The following is a 16,554-nucleotide window of genomic DNA, read 5'->3' as shown; positions in this document are numbered from 1 at the left end:
AACTATTCTAGTCTCTTCAGAAATCAAGATTATGGGGGCGGAGGAAGACCAAACATGTAACCAAACACAACCCCCAAACCTAGCTTGGGCCCTGGCTGCCTTTGGCAAATTAGGGCTACTTTGGTCAGATGGTTTAAGGGGATAATATTGAATTACTATAATGGCATTATGAGAAAACATTTTTATGTATATTTCCTAGTTTTTGACAGACTTTAATTTTATTTATTTATATGTGGTGATGAGGATTCGAACCCAGTGCCTCACACATGCCAGGCAAGTGTGGTATTGCTGAGCCCCAGCCCCACATCTTAATCCTTATGAGACTCATGGTGAAATATTGAATGAATAAGAGTCACATCTTTTTTTTTTTTTTAGTTTTTTTTGTACCAGGGATTGAGCCCAGGGGCGCTTATCCACGTTAGCCACATGCCCAGCCATTTTTTATCTAGAGACAGAGTCTCACAAAGTTGTTGAGGCTGACTTTGAATTTGAGATCCTCCTGCCTCAGCCTCCAGATCCACTGGTGGAACTTACTTTCAAATGGCTCAACTACAAATGTCAGTCTTCTGATCAGTCCCTTCAATCATTCTTTTTGAAATTCTTCAAACCCACTCAGTAGGCAAGAGCAGTATGTGGTCCACACGTTTAAGACCTGATCAAGACATGAAGGCAGTTACTAACAGCAGTCCGTTCACCACAGATGAATATTAATAGTTATGTTACTTGAAGCCAAAATGGGAACTGCCAGGGGAAGGGAGGTACCTCTGCAGTCTCAGATGAGGCTGAGGCAGGAGGGTCCCAAATTTCTTTTTAGTCAATGGACCTTCATTTATTTATATACGGTGCTGAGAATCAAACCCAGTGCCTCATGCAGGCCAGGCAAGCGCTCCACCACTGAGCCATCACCCCAAGCCGGAGGATCCCAAGTTTGAGCCCTAAACAATTCAGCAAAACATCTCAAAATAAAACAGAATTAGGTGGGGCTGAGTGGTGCATGCCTGTCCAGCAGGTGAGGCCCTGGGTTCCACCATGTTCTCAGTAATATTTTCTTTTTCAGGGGGGTGAAAGCTCCTGACCCCTTACAAACCTCGATTAAAATAAATCTCTGCTTTTGTGTTGGTGGCACTGGGGACTGAACCCAGTGCCACCTGTTTGAGACAGGGCCTTGAACTTGTACTCCTGTCGCCTCACTTCCCACGTGGCTGGGATCAGAGGTGCACACCACCCTCAACTTATCAAATTCCAATTCCAAGAAGACATGAAGACAAGGCCGTGTTTCTACCTTCCTACCAAGTTTTTCAGCAAAATTCTCATTCCTATGCGAATCGCACATTGATGCCCATTAAGTCTGATTTCCCTGTGAAATACATGTTCATGTTGCAACTGCTCCATCCTCAGGGTCAAGGCAAAAAATGATCTGAAGGGAAACGAGGTGGTTTGTTGGGAACAGGTCAGCTGCTGAGGTTGGGGTGGGCAGATCAAGTTCATGGTCAGTCTTGACAGTTTAGCAAAAACATTTCAGCTCCATGTGAAACCCAGAAAAAGCACGAATTGCTAAAAACGGCAATTGTATTAAAACTTCAGAATGAACAGAGGATCAAAGGGCTGTGGTGATGAATGGGTTGTAAAGAGAATTAAATTTCCTACCCCGATGTGGTGGTTCACGACTGTCATCCCAGCAGCTCCGGAGGCCAAGGCAGGAGGATTGCAAGTTGGAGGCCAGCCTCAGCAATGCCATCTCAAAAAATATAAACAGTGTCGAGGGCCTCTGGGTTCAATCCCTGGTTACGCCCTCCCCACTAACGCCCCAAAAGAAGAGAATTCAATTTCCTACAGCTCTGCCGACAACCGACCCTGAAGATCCACTCCAGGCGTGTCCTCAGAATTTGCTCACCACAGTCCTGGTTTCGTACCCAAAGAAAAAGTCCAAACTGCCGACTTTCAGTCCTCCACATTCCCCTCTTTAATATGGCATTTCACACTATATACATGAATGAAAATTGGAAACAAAAAGAACTTTAGTCAAACTCCCCTTCCTCCTCCAGCTTTATTGGAATAGTTTAAAATTACATTTTTCTATTTTTTTTTTCTAGGACTTCAGTTGCTTTTTCCATCTGACTTTTAAAAACTGATTACAGCAAATGAAACACAGTTGTCTAAGTGATATAGTATACAAAAATAACATCTTGATTTCTGTGAAAATGCATTTCTCTGCAATTCCTGAATAACTCCAAATTTATGCTAACTCTCGAGCATCGATGTTGACTCTTGGGTTTTTTTTTTGAGATTTCGTCTTTGCAAAAAAAAAAACAATGTGTTCTAAACCTTTGCCGTCACCATCTGTAGATCCACCAGCAGCAGCTGCTGCGGAGAAGCTGTTTCCTGGTTTTAGGCTTTTTACCCCGGGTGCTCTCGCCTTAGCCATCGACACACACTTTCGTCTTATTTTGTTTACTCCCACTTAACTGTATGTTGCGTGAGGGCCTGATACAGATGTTACTTGATGTTATTTAATAGCTACTGAGGTCAGGCAATCCACGGCCATCATTATGCTAAAATTAAAGTTACTTATGGAAGTTCCAAGACACTTCCAGAATTGGTTTACCTCCTACATGGGAACTTATCCAAGAAGCCCAGAGCGGGCTAACTGGTCGGACTCAACTCTTCCCATTCATCAATCCCTATTCACCAGTGGCGCGGAAAAGGGGTTCTTTAACAAAGCATTATACATAACACCTCTACCAAACTAAACATAAACTTTTTTTTTTTGTAGTTAAATGCAGAAAGTCGGTTTTTTTTTTTTTTGTTTTTCCACCCCTTTCCTCCTTTTACACGGCAAGTAAAGCTCACTGGCCTGGGAGTAGCCTCTATCTGCCAACCTTTGGCCAGTGAAGAGGATTCAGAGAAAATAATACAACCATCAATCAGAAAAAGGAGGGGCGACAAAGGAAAATAATTAGGCTGTGGCCTCAATTGTGCATTCCCGTGCAAGATGCCCTGACTCGCCACAGCGGTAACAATTGACTTCACTTGTCTTGCTGCAGTTGATGGCTACATGACCAGTCTCACCACACCTAAGGAAACAACAAAAAAAAAGATTTAAGTTTTCCCAGTGGTGCCCTGAACAAGTCAAACTATCTACCAAACAGAATAAAAAGCCATTAACAAACCAAGGAACACTTCAAGGCTATAAATGTTTTACATTAATAAAGGAAGGGCAGAAACAAGAAATTATCTTGACTGGGTGCGGGGGCGCATGCCTGTCATCCCAGCAGCTCAGGAGGCTGAGGCAGGAGGATTGCAAGGTGGAGGCCAGCCTCCACCAGTTAGCAATGCCCTGAGCAACTCAGCGAGACTCTGTCTCTAAATAAAATACAAAATAGGGCTGGGGATGTGACTCAGTGGTCAAGTACCCCTAAGTTCAATCCCAGGTACAAAAAAAAAAAAAAGTGTCCTTAAGAGCTAAGTGTAGTTGTGCATGCCTGTAATCACAGCTACTGAAGAGGGTCACAAGTTCTAGACTGGCCTCAGCAATTTAGCCAGACATTGTCTCAAGAACCAACCAACCAACCAAAACAAAAGTCCTTGAAGGCATCAGCTATGCTGGGCAGTAACACACCTGTAATCCTAGCTATTGGGGAGCCTAAGGAAGGAGGATCCTAAGTTCCAGGCCACTCTGGGTAACTTAGCAGGACCTTGTTGCAAAAGAAAAAATAAATAGGGACGGCCACATAGAGCCCTGGGTTCACTCCCAGACAGGAAGTTGGGGGACAGGGGGGTTGTGCAAACTGTCCAGGTGCCCTAGCCGCCAGTCATCCTGATACACTGAGGACCACACAAGCTGCTCCTTATAGGTGCTGAAAAGGAGTGTCACCAGGCCGCAGCCAGCTAGCTCCCACTGGAGGGACAGAGCGGCAGGGTCCTTCCACGAACGCTCAGGCCACCTCTGGAGACTCGGAGCCCCTCCAGGGCCACGGCAACTTACCTATAGCACTTCACTTTGGTGCAGTCTTTCTGAATGTGTCCGAACTCTCCACAAGAATAGCACTTCTGCTCGTCCGCGTGGTCACAGTCACGAGCCAGGTGGCCCGGCTTGCCACAGTTGTAGCAGCACTGCTCTCGCTCTCTCTTGGGCTCCTTGCAGTCCTTGGCGATGTGGCCACCTCTGCCGCAGTTATAGCAGGCTTCAGCAGGAGGGGAAAGAAGCAGACCAAGGCTGTGAACCTCAAGTTCATGGCGCAAGGCGTGGAGGGCGGGACCCTGCCAGGCCCCGGGCTCACCTCAGGCCGGGCTGGGGCAGGGCGTGGGAGGAGCTGCGAGACACTTACCATCCTCCTGAAGGTCACAATCCTTGGCCAGATGACCAGACTCACCACAGCGGTAACAGATGTCTGGAAGAGATGAGGAAACAAACTGGAAACCTATTTTGAGCAGAAGAAAACAAAAAGAAGTCGGCTGGTTAGACCAGTCTTGATACTAAGGAACACTCCAGCACTTCAACATTTTTTATTCGACAAAAATACCTCTATCCGAGGTAAAACCACCTCTGCCGCGGCTTCTCATTCCACGACCGCGGCCTCCCCCGGTTGGGCACTCCCGGGCCCAGTGGCCAGATCGTCCACACTTGAAACACTCGTTGCTGCTCATGGCTGCAGGTAGATCTTCAAAACATGGAAAAGGACAGGACTCAAAGTCACTTTACGTTGGAATGAAATAATCACATCTATGTATTTGCATATCAACTGTAAAATACCTACAAAAGTTAAAAAAAAAAATTGTAAAATATGTACTTTCCGTAATACCCCCCACCCAAACACACACTGAACCCAAGGGTGGGTGACCACTGACTGAGCCACATCCCCAGACTCCTTAGTTTTATAGCACTTCTGCTCCTCTGCGTGGTCACGGTCTTGCTAAATGGCTGAGGCTGGCCTCCAACTTGCAATCCTCCTGCCTCAGCCTCCAGAGCCACTGGGATTACAGGCACGCACAACTGCGACCGACTTCCCTTGTTTTTGAGACAGGGTCTTGTTAAATTGCTGAGGCTGAGAATGAACTCGGGATGCTCCTGCCTCAGTTTCCCAAATCGCACCCTTCACAATTTCTGATCTTGAAGACTGTTCAAAGTATGTGTGTGCCAGGATGTAGGTGAACACATTTGTTGATGGGATGATGAGATCCACAGGGTCAGTGTCAATGAATATTCAGTACCAGGCACAATACTGCCTTCTTATCCCAGTCCACAGATACCCTTTCATGATTGTAAGGCAGTTAGGCTTTAGTTTGGTCAACTGGAAGTCACTGGCTGAGGACAAAGATTGGAATAACTCTAACAGCTGCAGCAGGATTCTGAAGGTCAGAGGTCAGTTGAAAAAAGTGATCTCATGGATAATCTTAGCCCCTAGTAAAACTGCCTGCATGACAGCAGCTGCCCATGACTGAGCCAGTCTCCATCAACAACATTTTCAAAGACTAAACATTTCTATGTCGACAGGGCACAAATATATTAAAAATATTGGGAAAACAAGGTGGTACACCAAATGCTAAAATGCTGCCCACAGGACTAGGAACATTTGTTACTTGGCCTCTTCTGTTCTTTCCTCTGCCCAAGTTTCTGTAACTTGACGTTTAAGACAAGGCTTCCAGGCTGGGGTTGTGGCTCAATGGTAGAGCACTTGCCTTGCATGTGTGAGGTTCTGGGTTCGATTCTCAGCACCACATTAAAAATAAATAAATAAAAATGAACATATTATGTCCATCTACAATTTAAAACAACAAAAAAAGACAAGGCTACCTGGAATTTATCTCAAACTAGACTCTCTCACTGGGTGACACTTTGAAATAAAAACAAAACACCCACTGAAATGGACGGACTTTGTGCTTCTTATGTAACCATCTAAAAATAATCCCAGGCTATCCCAGAATAGAATACAATGGAATGGAATGGAATGGAATGAAAATCTAACTTCCTATTTCCTTGCTTCCATAGCTAAGTATTTTAGCCTTCATTCCCCTGCTGAGCAATGGTACAGTTTTTAAAATACCTTCTTCAAAGCTACAGAAAGGTACCATCATCTAGAAAAGAAAGTTTTCCTTTGAGTAAGATTGGACAGCAGAATTACCAGTCCACACAGCACCAAAATCCCAAAAGCTGGTTAGGAATTTGGCAGGACCTACCCCACTCTACCATGTAACCGGTTCATTAACTTGTAGAGAAATCTAGGGACCAGGTCAGGCATGGTGGAGAGTTCTTGTAATCCCAGTGAGTAAGGAGGGTGAAACAGGAGGATCCCAAGTTTGAGGTCAACCTGGGCAATTTTTAGTGAGACCCCGGCTTTAAAAAAAAAAAAGTGACTAAGTTTTCTTTTTTAGTTATAGTTGGACACAATCTTTAGTTTTACTTATTATGTTTATGTGGTGCTGAGGACCGAACCAAGGGCCTCACATATGAAGCAAGCCCTTTACCACTGAGCAACATACAACCCCTCCCCCTAAAGTGTAGTTTTAAAGGCATTTCCACTGTCAATAACCAAGAGCCCAACACTTATTTATGCCAATACTCTGCATCTGATTGTTAAGAAGTTTCCAAAAGAATACCTCTTCCAACTACTGCTACTTGCTATGACCACGTCCCCCAAAAAGTCTGTTGGCTCCATGGGATATTTGTGGTTTCCAATGTATAATGCACACATAATGCACATTTCATGTCAGAAGAAATCACGCAGGAAAAGAGATTTAAAAATGATCAATCTAGAGACTGGGGCTGGGGCTCAGTAGTTAAGCACTTACCTCTCATGCATGAGGCACTGGGTTTGATCCTCAGCACCACATAAATATTTATTTATCTGCATCCATCTATGAGTACAAGAATATTAAAAAAAAAAATCTGTCTAGGGGCTGGGGTGGTGGCTCACTGGTACAGCACCTGCCTAGCACATGTGAGGCACTGGGTTTGATTCTCACCACGGCACATAAATAAAGTTCCATCAACAACTAAAACAATACCGGAAAAAAAAACCTACTAAAAAATAAAAGAAGCTGCTATGGCACTTCCTTCTATCCCCCCCCCATTTCCTTTATTCTGCACCTTTTCTAGTTTACACTCAAAATCAGCTTACGTACACTTTTAACTATTACTTTTCATTTAAATACCTCCAGTTATACTGTAAGTCAGGCCAAATGGCAAGTCCTAAATATTTGATTATTTAATATTGAAACAAGATGCTTAACTTCTAGCAAAGGAAAAAAAAAATCTGACTTATTCTAAGATAGTGTATCCCTAAGTTGCCCAGGTTGGCCTCATACTTGTGATCCTATGTGCTTTCTTTTAAATATTTTTAGCAGATTTTTTAAAAATATTTTTAGTAGTTGTAGACAGACACAATGCCTTTATTTTATTGGTTTATTTATTTTTATGTGGTACTGAGGACCGAACCCAGTGGCTCACACATGTGAGGCCAGCGCTCTGCGACTGAGCTACAACCACAGCCCTCCTATCTCTTTTCTGAGTTCCCGGGATTACAGCCATATGCCACTGTGCCTGGCCTCTCCTTGCCATAGCCACTGAGTACAGCTACATCCTAGTCCTTATTTCTCGAGATAGGATCTTGCTCAGTGGCCCAGAATTGGCCTCAAATTTGCAATCCTTCTGGCTCCCAGTTTAGCTGGAATTTGGGGAATGCACCAAGTGCACTAAGCTTCAACATGCACTTCTAGAGATATACTGAAGGACAGTCCCTGACAATCTCACCTTCAAAATCATTTTTAAAAATCTGTTCATTTCATAACTGGAAAGTATCAAGGGAAATGATCTAATGGTCTGAAGATTCCCTTAGCAGTGGAATAGTCAGCAATTAATGCCAGGTTTAATTTCAGCATAGAAATAACCAATTTTTAAAAAATTTAGCTACTCAAGAACTCATTAACCAATGAGAAGATCTTTCCCAAACTGTTTTTCCATTTTATCTTTTTTTTTAAAATCTCTACCCATTGGACCCAGATCCAAAGTTTAAAGAGGTGGGGGGAGGGGACAGGAAATACTTTAACATTAAGCTCCTCTACTTCATCTTTTCTTTTCTTTTTTCCTTTCTTTTTTTTGCAGTACTGGAGGAATTGAGCCTAGGGGGACTTCTTTTAATCACTGAGCTCCATTCCAGCCCAGCCCTTTTTTTTTTTTTGAAAAAGGGTCTTGCCAAGTTGCTGAGGCTGGCCTCAAACTTGGGATTCCCCCGCCTCATAATTTCCTACAGTACATTAAGGCAAAAAAAGTAAACAATACAAAATCCCACTTAAAGTCACTGGGATTTCAGGTGTGCACCACCAGGTCTGGCTTCATCTTAATTCCCAACTGAAAAGGTTAAAATATGGAACATTTCAGCTAAATTACAATTAAGGAAAGGAGTATTCCTCCATTAAATTAACAAAATAAAAAATAAGCAGCCCGTGGTGGCTGAGGTCCTAAATAACTAGGGGGGGGGGGTTACCCTGTCTTTCAATAAAATACAAAAAAAGGACCTGGTGATGTGGCTCAGTTAGTTAAGCACCCCCTGGATTCACTCCTCAGAACCCCAAAAAATAAATTAACAAAATAAACTGTTCTGACATACATCTCAGTGGCAAAGGCAGAACTGTACACTGCAATGGACATTTCAGATGTTTTGCCATTAACAAATTCTGTCTCCTAATTTCTTATAGTAAATTAAGCCCCCCCCAAAAAAGTAAAGAATACAAAATCCCACTTAAAGTCTTAAAAAGGGAAATATCAACTTAATTAATAGCCCAGACCCATCATCAGTATGGCATGCTTTTGAAAGGTGTCTCCAGCAGGCTTAGATAACGTGCAAGCAAAGTGCCTTCTCTCTGGCCAAACTGATCACCAACAGTGAACCAGCTGGTCTGCGCTTACACTGAATAACTGGTACCTCCTGATAAGACCTTTCTCTTGGGCATAAGTAAACATACAACTGCCACATTCAGAGGCACTCTAACTTATCCTAGAAAGCAGTTCCCCATAGCCTAATACTCCTCTTAAGTTACAAATACATTTCATTAAAATGTATTCAGAAGCCAGGGGCGGTGACACATGCCTGTAATCTCAGCAACTTGGGAGGCTGAGGCAGGAGGATCACAAGCTCAAGGCCAGCCTCACCAACTTAGGCAACTCAGTGAGACCCTGTCTCTAAATAAAAATACAAAACAGGGCTGGTGACTGGCTCAGTGGTTAGGCACCCCTGGGTTCAATTCCTGGTACAAAAAAAAAAAAAAAAAAAGTAAAAATTTCACATTATTCCTTAGGAAAACAAAGATAAGACATGGCTGAGGATTATGTCTCCATGATTCTGCCTACAACTGCTCCTGGCTGGATTTCCCCACACTGCTCCCCTCCCCTTCCCTGCTCCACCTGTCAGATCCTTTCCCAACCTTTAGGGGCCAACTGACATGCCAACTCTATAAAAGAATCTGAACACATCTCCCAGCTCCGAACTCTCCTTCCCATTAAGACTCAAAGACACTTTGTTAATATTTGTCTGATGGCACCACTGGATGACCCCATCACATTCTTGAGGGGAGAGACCAAGTCATTCACCTTTGAATCAGCACAACTATCCATAGTTATGCTTCTAGTAGTGTATAACTCCGTTTTTTAATTATTTGGAGGGATGGGAAGGTCTGATAGTCTTTTGATAAATCAAGCTAATGGTACCTTGGAGGGACCCTATCCAATCTAATCAAGCACTAACAAAAGCACCTAAATTCTTGCTCATTCACAAGAATGACCGCACCAACTGATTTGAAGTAGCAATGTATTTTCAAATATGTGCTCATTACCAATTGACTACACTGACTTTGAAACTCCCAACTTTCTGAAATCATAGTTAAGAGTGTGCACATGGATTTTTAGGATTCACAGCTTGTAGTTTCTCACAAGGATGAATGCCCAACAGTCTAAAGACATTCCCAACATAAAAATAATCCAAGACAGAAGCAGCTTCCACTTTTGAGATTCCAGTGTATAACAAAGCCATGACCATGACAGTAGAACCAGAAAGTACTGAATGATAAAAACAGTATTTACTTTACTGATTTTATCTAAATTCCCAGGCTGAAAAATTTTCACCAGGGTTCACTAAAAAAGCCAGCATCCAGATCAGTACCCCCAGCTTTTCCTATTAGTCCATAAATTCATAATCAACCAGAATGTGGATTATATGAACTGCCACAAAACATATATACTAGCTTAACATAATATATATATATATATATATATATATATATATATATATATATATATATATATATATATACACACACTAGTTTAACATTAAAAAAAGGGGGGGGGGGGCAAAGAGTAAGCTGTGTGTGCATACCTGTAATCCCAGCAGTTTAGGAGGCTGAGGCAGGATTATGACTTCAAAGCCAGCCTCAGCAAAAGTGAGGTGCTAAGCAACTCAGACCGGTTTCTAGATTCAAATACAAAGCAGGGCTGGGATGTGACTCAGTGGCCAAGTGGGGGTTGAATCCAGAGTGTCACACTTGTTAGGCAACCACTCTACCCCTGAGCTACATCTCCAGCCCTTTTCTCTTTTGCTTTAAAAAAAAAAAAACAAGATTTTGGCAAAAATGAGCCTGGCTTAACCCCTAACCCACCTGAATGAATTACTCAAAAACACATGGCTGTCCTCCCTATATTTATAAGAGGGGAATGATCAAACTGATGTGTTGCAAGAACTGTTCTGAGGAACCTTGTGCTAATTTATAGATGGCTCTGTGTAAACACCTGTACAGCTGTGTCCTCTGGGAACACTGTTAGCCTTTCCTTCCCACTTTCCCTCGTTAGTGAGACTGGTCACACATTCATCAGAATCTAGTTCGAGGCCTACACAGCAGGCTCATGCAGGAGGTAAGTCCACTTACACTCAAACTTCCCATCTTAGAATCTACTTCCTGAATGGAAGGGAATAAAGGGTAAAAGAAAACTGGGTGATGTCCAACCACTATAAGTCAAATATCTATCTAATCCTCGGCCCCAATATTTATACATCCAAATTTCATGCCCAGAACCTCACTTAGAGAGGTGGTGGGAACACAGGACACGCCAGGAAGGAGAAAACACAGCCAATACAGTCAAGATATGCTTAGAAAAGACTGAAAATCCATTGAGAGAGGCCATATATGCCAAACTAAGAGGTCTAGCTATTTAAAAAATATATTTATTTTTAGTGGTAGTTGGACACAATATCTTTATTTTATTTAGTTTTATGTGGTGCTGAGGCTCCAACCCAGGGCCTCTCCCATGCTAGGAGAGCGCTCTACCACTGAGCCACAACCTCAGCCCCAAGAGGTCTGGCTATTTTACAAACCAAATTATGTAGGCTTTAAGGATTAAATCCTGGAAAAAAGCATGCATAGTTATACTAACTCACCTTCAGCAATAGCAGTAATGGTACATGTGATGATAATAAGAACAGTCAAGAGGGGCTGGGGATGTGGCTCAGGGGTAGAGTGCTCGTCCAGCACATGTGCACTGGGTTCAATCCTCAGCACCACAGAAAAATAAATAGAGGCTGGGGTGGCAGCTCAGTGGTAGTGCGCCTGCCTAGCATGTGTGACGCACTGGGTTCGATACTCAGCACCACATACAAATAAAGATCGATCTCTCTCTATATATATATGTATATAAGTAAATAAAGGCATTGTGTTCAATTACAACTTAAAAAAAGTCAAGAACCCCCTTAGGGTTCCTACGAACAAACCAATCATAACTACACCCTAAAATGTTTAAATTCTATAACAGGAATGCGGGGAATAAAAATGACGCTAACAAAGCACACCGTGCAGCTTACTGACTTCACTGTTTCTACCAACACATCTTTATGTGCTCCCATCTGTATGATGTTATCTCCTTATGTCCCCCAAGCTCAGGGTGAACCCTGTCTCTGTATTGTTGACTTAAATGCATTTCGACCACAGTGGAGCTTTGCCCTCTGAATGTTGTTACTGATCATTATTGCTCCAGTAAGTCAGTTGGGTGTCTCAACACGGTGCACAAACACTTTGCTGTTGTAATAAAAATAAACTGCCGATACAATAGAAGGAAGCAAGACACATTCGGCATTACCTGCTTTCCAGTCAAAATAACAGAGAACTTGGCACATAATCAGGAGCAATTTTTGTTACCCTGGCTCCTGCATTTACTGCCGAACCATGGTTCATTACATTTCTTTCTCTCTGCCCTGATTACCTGTGAAAGTATGAATTAAGAGCTGAACATGAACTATGAGTCAAGCATTAAAAAATATATTATTTGGGGCTGAGGCTGTAGCTCAGTGGTAGAGCACTTGTCTTGCACATGTGAGGCACTGGGTTCGATCCTCAGCACCACATACAAAAATAAACAAAATAAAGATATTTAAATATATATATATATTATTTATAATACCACAATCTGCAAGTTATACATTCTTGCTCCATTTTAATAAGGAAGCAAGATCTGAGACCAAGTGACTTATCCAAAACCTTCTACAGCTAAGAAAATACCAGAACCAGAGGTGGGCGTGGTGGCACATGCCTGTCATCCCAGCAACTCAGGAGGCTGAGGCAGGAGGATGGCGAGTTCAAAGCCAGCCTCAGCAATTCAGAGACCCTGTCCCTAACAAGGTTTGGGGATATGGCTTAGTAGTTAAGTGCTCTGGGTTCAATCCCCAGTACCAAAAAAAAAAAAAAAAAAGAAAAGAAAAGAAAAAGAGAGAAAGAAAGAAAACAAAATACCAAAACCAGGATTTTAACAGTCTGGCTGTAAATGGTTCGCAGAGGCTTTTGTTAAGTAAAAAAGGGTACCAAAAAAGCTAATATCGAGCACCAATCTCTCCCTACTTCAAATATACCACATGAACAAATATGGCAAATAACTTTTTAAAAAGTTGATTTGAATTTCAATGCTATTAAGTATTCATTGCTTCTCTTTAGGTAAACCAAAGTTAAACCAGACAGATGAGTTTAAAAAATGTTTTTTTTTTTTTTAACATCTTCACATAGCTTTCCTGAATTTTAAACCGAAATTATTTTTCCTCTTAACCTCCTTTGAGGCAGAACTTGGGGAGCATCCCTGGCCACACCAACACTGGCAACCTGACTCACTAGTTAATACCTTCACTTTGGGTAGTTACGGAGTCACTCCAGGTGGTCCCAGTTACAGGGTAGGGGTTCCTGATTAACAAAGTCCTTCAACTTGCAACCTGAATTCTGGTGGTGGCTACAAGCTGTTATTTTATTATCCCAGCAGTTGTTTTTTTTTTTTTTTTTTTTTTTAACATAACCAGAGAGCAGGGCATACAGCTCCTGGATCTCCTGACAGCACTCCCTGGCTGCAGCACCACCTGCCCCTGCCAGACTGGGCGTCTACTAAGTGACACACTGGTCCACATAGCAGGCCAGGGTGCGTGGCTGTCCTCGGGCTCTCCACTTACTGTCAGGAGGCTAAGGAAGAGCAGAGGAGCCAACAGTTTGTTTTAAACTCTCCCTCCTGCAGGGAAAGAGAAAAAAGAAAGAAAAAAGAAAAATCTCTCTGTGGTCAGCTGTTTAGCCAACAGACCAATCCTTCCAATTAGTGCTTACAAGCACCAATCTGGTACTTTCCCACAGACCTGCCACATGTTTCAGAAGCTAAAAATAATCCACAAGCATAAATCATATTACCAAATTCATCTATGATTCAGGTATAATCCCTTTAAACAATACCTGGAAATCACTTTGCCTGTTCCAGAAGTTCAATTGCCTGCCTCAAGAAATGCCCCCTAAATCTTCTCCTGGTTTGGTTCAAAATGTTTGAGAGACTTGCAACATCTGTTTGGAATAAATTACCTCTCTGGTAATCAATAGGAAAAGAAAATGTGGCTCTTGGGTTGAAAAACCATAGTTTTCTGATGGGAAATATTTAGGGAAGTACACAGATATATACTGTTAGCTTGTGTTGGGGAAACTGTTGCCAAGAGTTGCAATTTGGAAAAGAAAAAATTTTAAGTCCTTAATTTAGCCCCTTGGGAATCTAATAAATTGTTCCTTTTATATTCCAATACACAAAGAGTTCCTTGTAGACAAGAATCAGCCTCAACAACTTAAAAACTATGTGTATCTAGGACATGACACTGGTTTGATAAGCCTTAATCAAATGGATCTTTTCAATGTTAAAAAAAAAAAAAGGAAAAGAGGCTGGGGGTTGGGGTTCACTTGTCCAGCGCTTGCCTACCATGCATGAGGCACTGGGTTGGATCCTTAGCACCATGTAAAAATAAAATGCAGATAGAGTGTCCACCTAAAACTAAAAAAAAAAAAAAAAAAATCAATATTTTAAAAAAATAATGAAGAGGGCTGGGGTTGTGGCTCAGAGGGAGAGCACTCGCCTAGCATGTGTGAGGAGGCACTGGGTTCGATTCTCAGCACAGAATAAAAAAAAATAAAGGTCCATTGACAACTTGAAAAAATTAAAAATAAAGGTTAAACTCATTAATATAAATTTAAAAAAAGAAACAGGAGTGAAGGACGTCACTTCGTCCATTTTTTTTTAAACCCTAAGCTTTACACTCAATTTATACTTCTTCAGCAAGCGGGTTACAAAGTTGCTCATTTAAACCCAAAGACTAACTTCGATGCAAACATCCACGGGGTTATGTTTCCAAAACTGGGTCAGACGCCAGGGAAGGTGGGGGGGGATCTCATTTGTAAAATGAAATCTGGGCACATGATGGGGACACACAGGAATCCCCCTCTCTGCTTAAAGAAAAAAAAAAAAAGGCCACAGACTCCGAGCCTCTGAGCCTCCTCTGAGCCTCCCTTGGCTGCCTCCTGAATGACGCGCACCACGTGAAGTCACAGACGGTCCCCGAGCCAGGGGTTTGCCTTGGGGAGACCCCGCCACCCCGCCAGGACCAGACAGATGCACGCCAAGTGCCCTGTGGCCGAGGCCATGTGCTTAGCATGTGGCAACCAGCACCCAACCTCACCCACCCATAAAACCCCAACCCAGAGGCCGCTCTCAAAGCGGGTCCCCTCGCTATGGAAAGATCTAGATGGAGCCCCGCGTCCCGTCTGTAACCTGCGCCCCTTTAATCCAAGAAACCACGGCCAGGGCTGCTGCTGGCTGCCCCGATCGTGGACGCTGGACCCAAAAAAAAAAAAAAAAATAGGATTTTTTCCCCCTCCCTTCCTGGTCCTGGGGCCCCTGGACTTGGTCAAAAGTGCGGGTGACTCGGCGACAGTGGCCCCAGTGCAATGGCAGCAGCATGGCCCGAGCGGGGAAGGGGGGGGCAGGCAGAGCACACCTCGCAGAGGCCCGGCCCTGAGTGGAGTGTCCCCCCCCAAGTGTCCCCGACCCGCAGGCGCCTCCGCAGGCCCCCGCCCGACACATGGCCCCCGGCCGCCGCCGCCGCACATGGTCGCCCGACCCCCACACCCGCTCCCGGGCGCCTGTCCCCACCCCACCGCCTCTTTCCAGAAAGTTCCCGCCAAATCGACCCAGGGCCCCCCGCTTCCCGGGCCTCCGCGCCAAGGGCACCCTCCGGGCCCGGGCCGCCTGAGGCCTGAGGTGCGGCCTGGGCGCCGGGAGAGGTCCCCCCGCCCCCCGAGGACCGCGGCCCGGTGCCCGGGAACCCAACGAAGGACACTTAAGGGTCGCCCGAGCCCAGTCTGGTCGGGTCCCCGAGCCCCGAGCGGCCGCCGCCGCCGCCGCGCTTCCCGCCTGACGCAGCAGCCGCGGCGCAGGCCCCAGGGCGGCCGCCATCGCCGCCTCCTCTCTCGCCTCCCCCTCGTCCGTGCCCGCCTCGGCCGCGGGACCCACCCGCCGCGGCGGTCCTTCCCCTTTCCCCCACCCCCGGACCCCAGCCGCCGGCTTCAGCCCTCACCTCTCGGCGTCGGAGCGGGCCCGCGGGCAGCGGAGACTCGGGACGCAGGCCCGGAGAAGGCGGCTCGCCAGGCAGCGGCTGTTTATTTTCAGGGTCCTTGCCTGCGCCACACGCGGGTCTGCACACGGCCCCACACACGCCGCTGCGCACGGCTCGCCTCCGCCTCGCCCACGCGGCCAATCAGCGCGCACGGCTCGGCCGGCCAATCAGGAACGCCCGCGGTGGGTGGGGGGGGGCAGGGGGCGGGGCCTCAGGAAGGACGACCCTGGCACGAGCGCGGCGCGACGCGGCTCGGACTTCGGGCCTCGGCGCGCGGCCGCGGCTTTTCCCGGCGTGCTCCGCGCGCGGCCTTTTCCCGCCCGGATCCCAGCCCTGATCTCCTCCCCGGACTTTCCTCCTTTCGTTCCCGGAGGCCCGCCCTGGCCCCTGGGGAAGTCGGCCGACCCAGCCCTGGGCAATGTCACCCAGCGGGTGTGTGGAAGGCCGCACACACCGAGGGCGGTGACTCTTAATTTGCGTGGAACCGAGGAAAAGGCCGCCCCCCACATCCCCTGCTCGGGCTCCTCCTGTGGCTGCGGCGCTAGGGCCGCAGGGGCCTCTGGGAAAAATTATTATTTTTTTTAATTATTTTTTTTTTTGACCAGAGACATCAGACCCA

The 16,554-nt window shown here is 45.2% G+C and overlaps 1 protein-coding gene across 3 annotated transcripts; it reads right to left on the bottom strand.

The window, feature by feature from the left end:
* Nucleotides 1–1,939: 1,939 nt before the first annotated feature.
* On the bottom strand, nt 1,940–16,053 carry Cnbp (CCHC-type zinc finger nucleic acid binding protein). 3 transcript variants are annotated; one of them, XM_077106166.1, is made up of 5 exons: nt 15,897–16,053; nt 4,524–4,661; nt 4,329–4,391; nt 3,986–4,184; nt 1,940–3,074 (listed from the first exon to the last, which is right to left on the bottom strand). In XM_077106166.1, exons 2-5 carry the CDS (start codon nt 4,645–4,647, stop codon nt 2,957–2,959), a joined length of 504 nt encoding a protein of 167 aa, XP_076962281.1. In that variant the 5' UTR covers nt 4,648–4,661; nt 15,897–16,053; the 3' UTR covers nt 1,940–2,956. The 3 variants fall into 3 exon arrangements, with proteins under 3 accessions (XP_076962281.1, XP_076962280.1, XP_076962279.1); XM_077106165.1 differs by having other exon boundaries at nt 4,329–4,421; nt 4,545–4,661; XM_077106164.1 differs by having other exon boundaries at nt 4,329–4,421; nt 15,897–16,052.
* Nucleotides 16,054–16,554: the final 501 nt, after the last annotated feature.

The sequence above is a fragment of the Callospermophilus lateralis genome, chromosome 20 (genome assembly GCF_048772815.1).
Source record: "Callospermophilus lateralis isolate mCalLat2 chromosome 20, mCalLat2.hap1, whole genome shotgun sequence".
Taxonomy (NCBI): domain Eukaryota; kingdom Metazoa; phylum Chordata; class Mammalia; order Rodentia; family Sciuridae; genus Callospermophilus; species Callospermophilus lateralis.
Note: the sequence above shows the minus strand (reverse complement) of the source record. Positions and strands in the feature narration are given on the sequence as shown.

Excerpts from the sequence above, each read along its gene's own strand:
- Cnbp (XM_077106164.1), bottom strand. The coding sequence starts at position 4,647 with ATGAGCAGCAACGAGTGTTTCAAGTGTGGACGATCTGGCCACTGGGCC. Across the intron at positions 4,422-4,523 it reads TGGTTTTACCTCGGATAGAG|GTTTCCAGTTTGTTTCCTCA; the intron begins GTATTTTTGTCG and ends TGCTCAAAATAG. Across the intron at positions 4,185-4,328 it reads TTGTGACCTTCAGGAGGATG|CCTGCTATAACTGCGGCAGA; the intron begins GTAAGTGTCTCG and ends CTCCTGCTGAAG.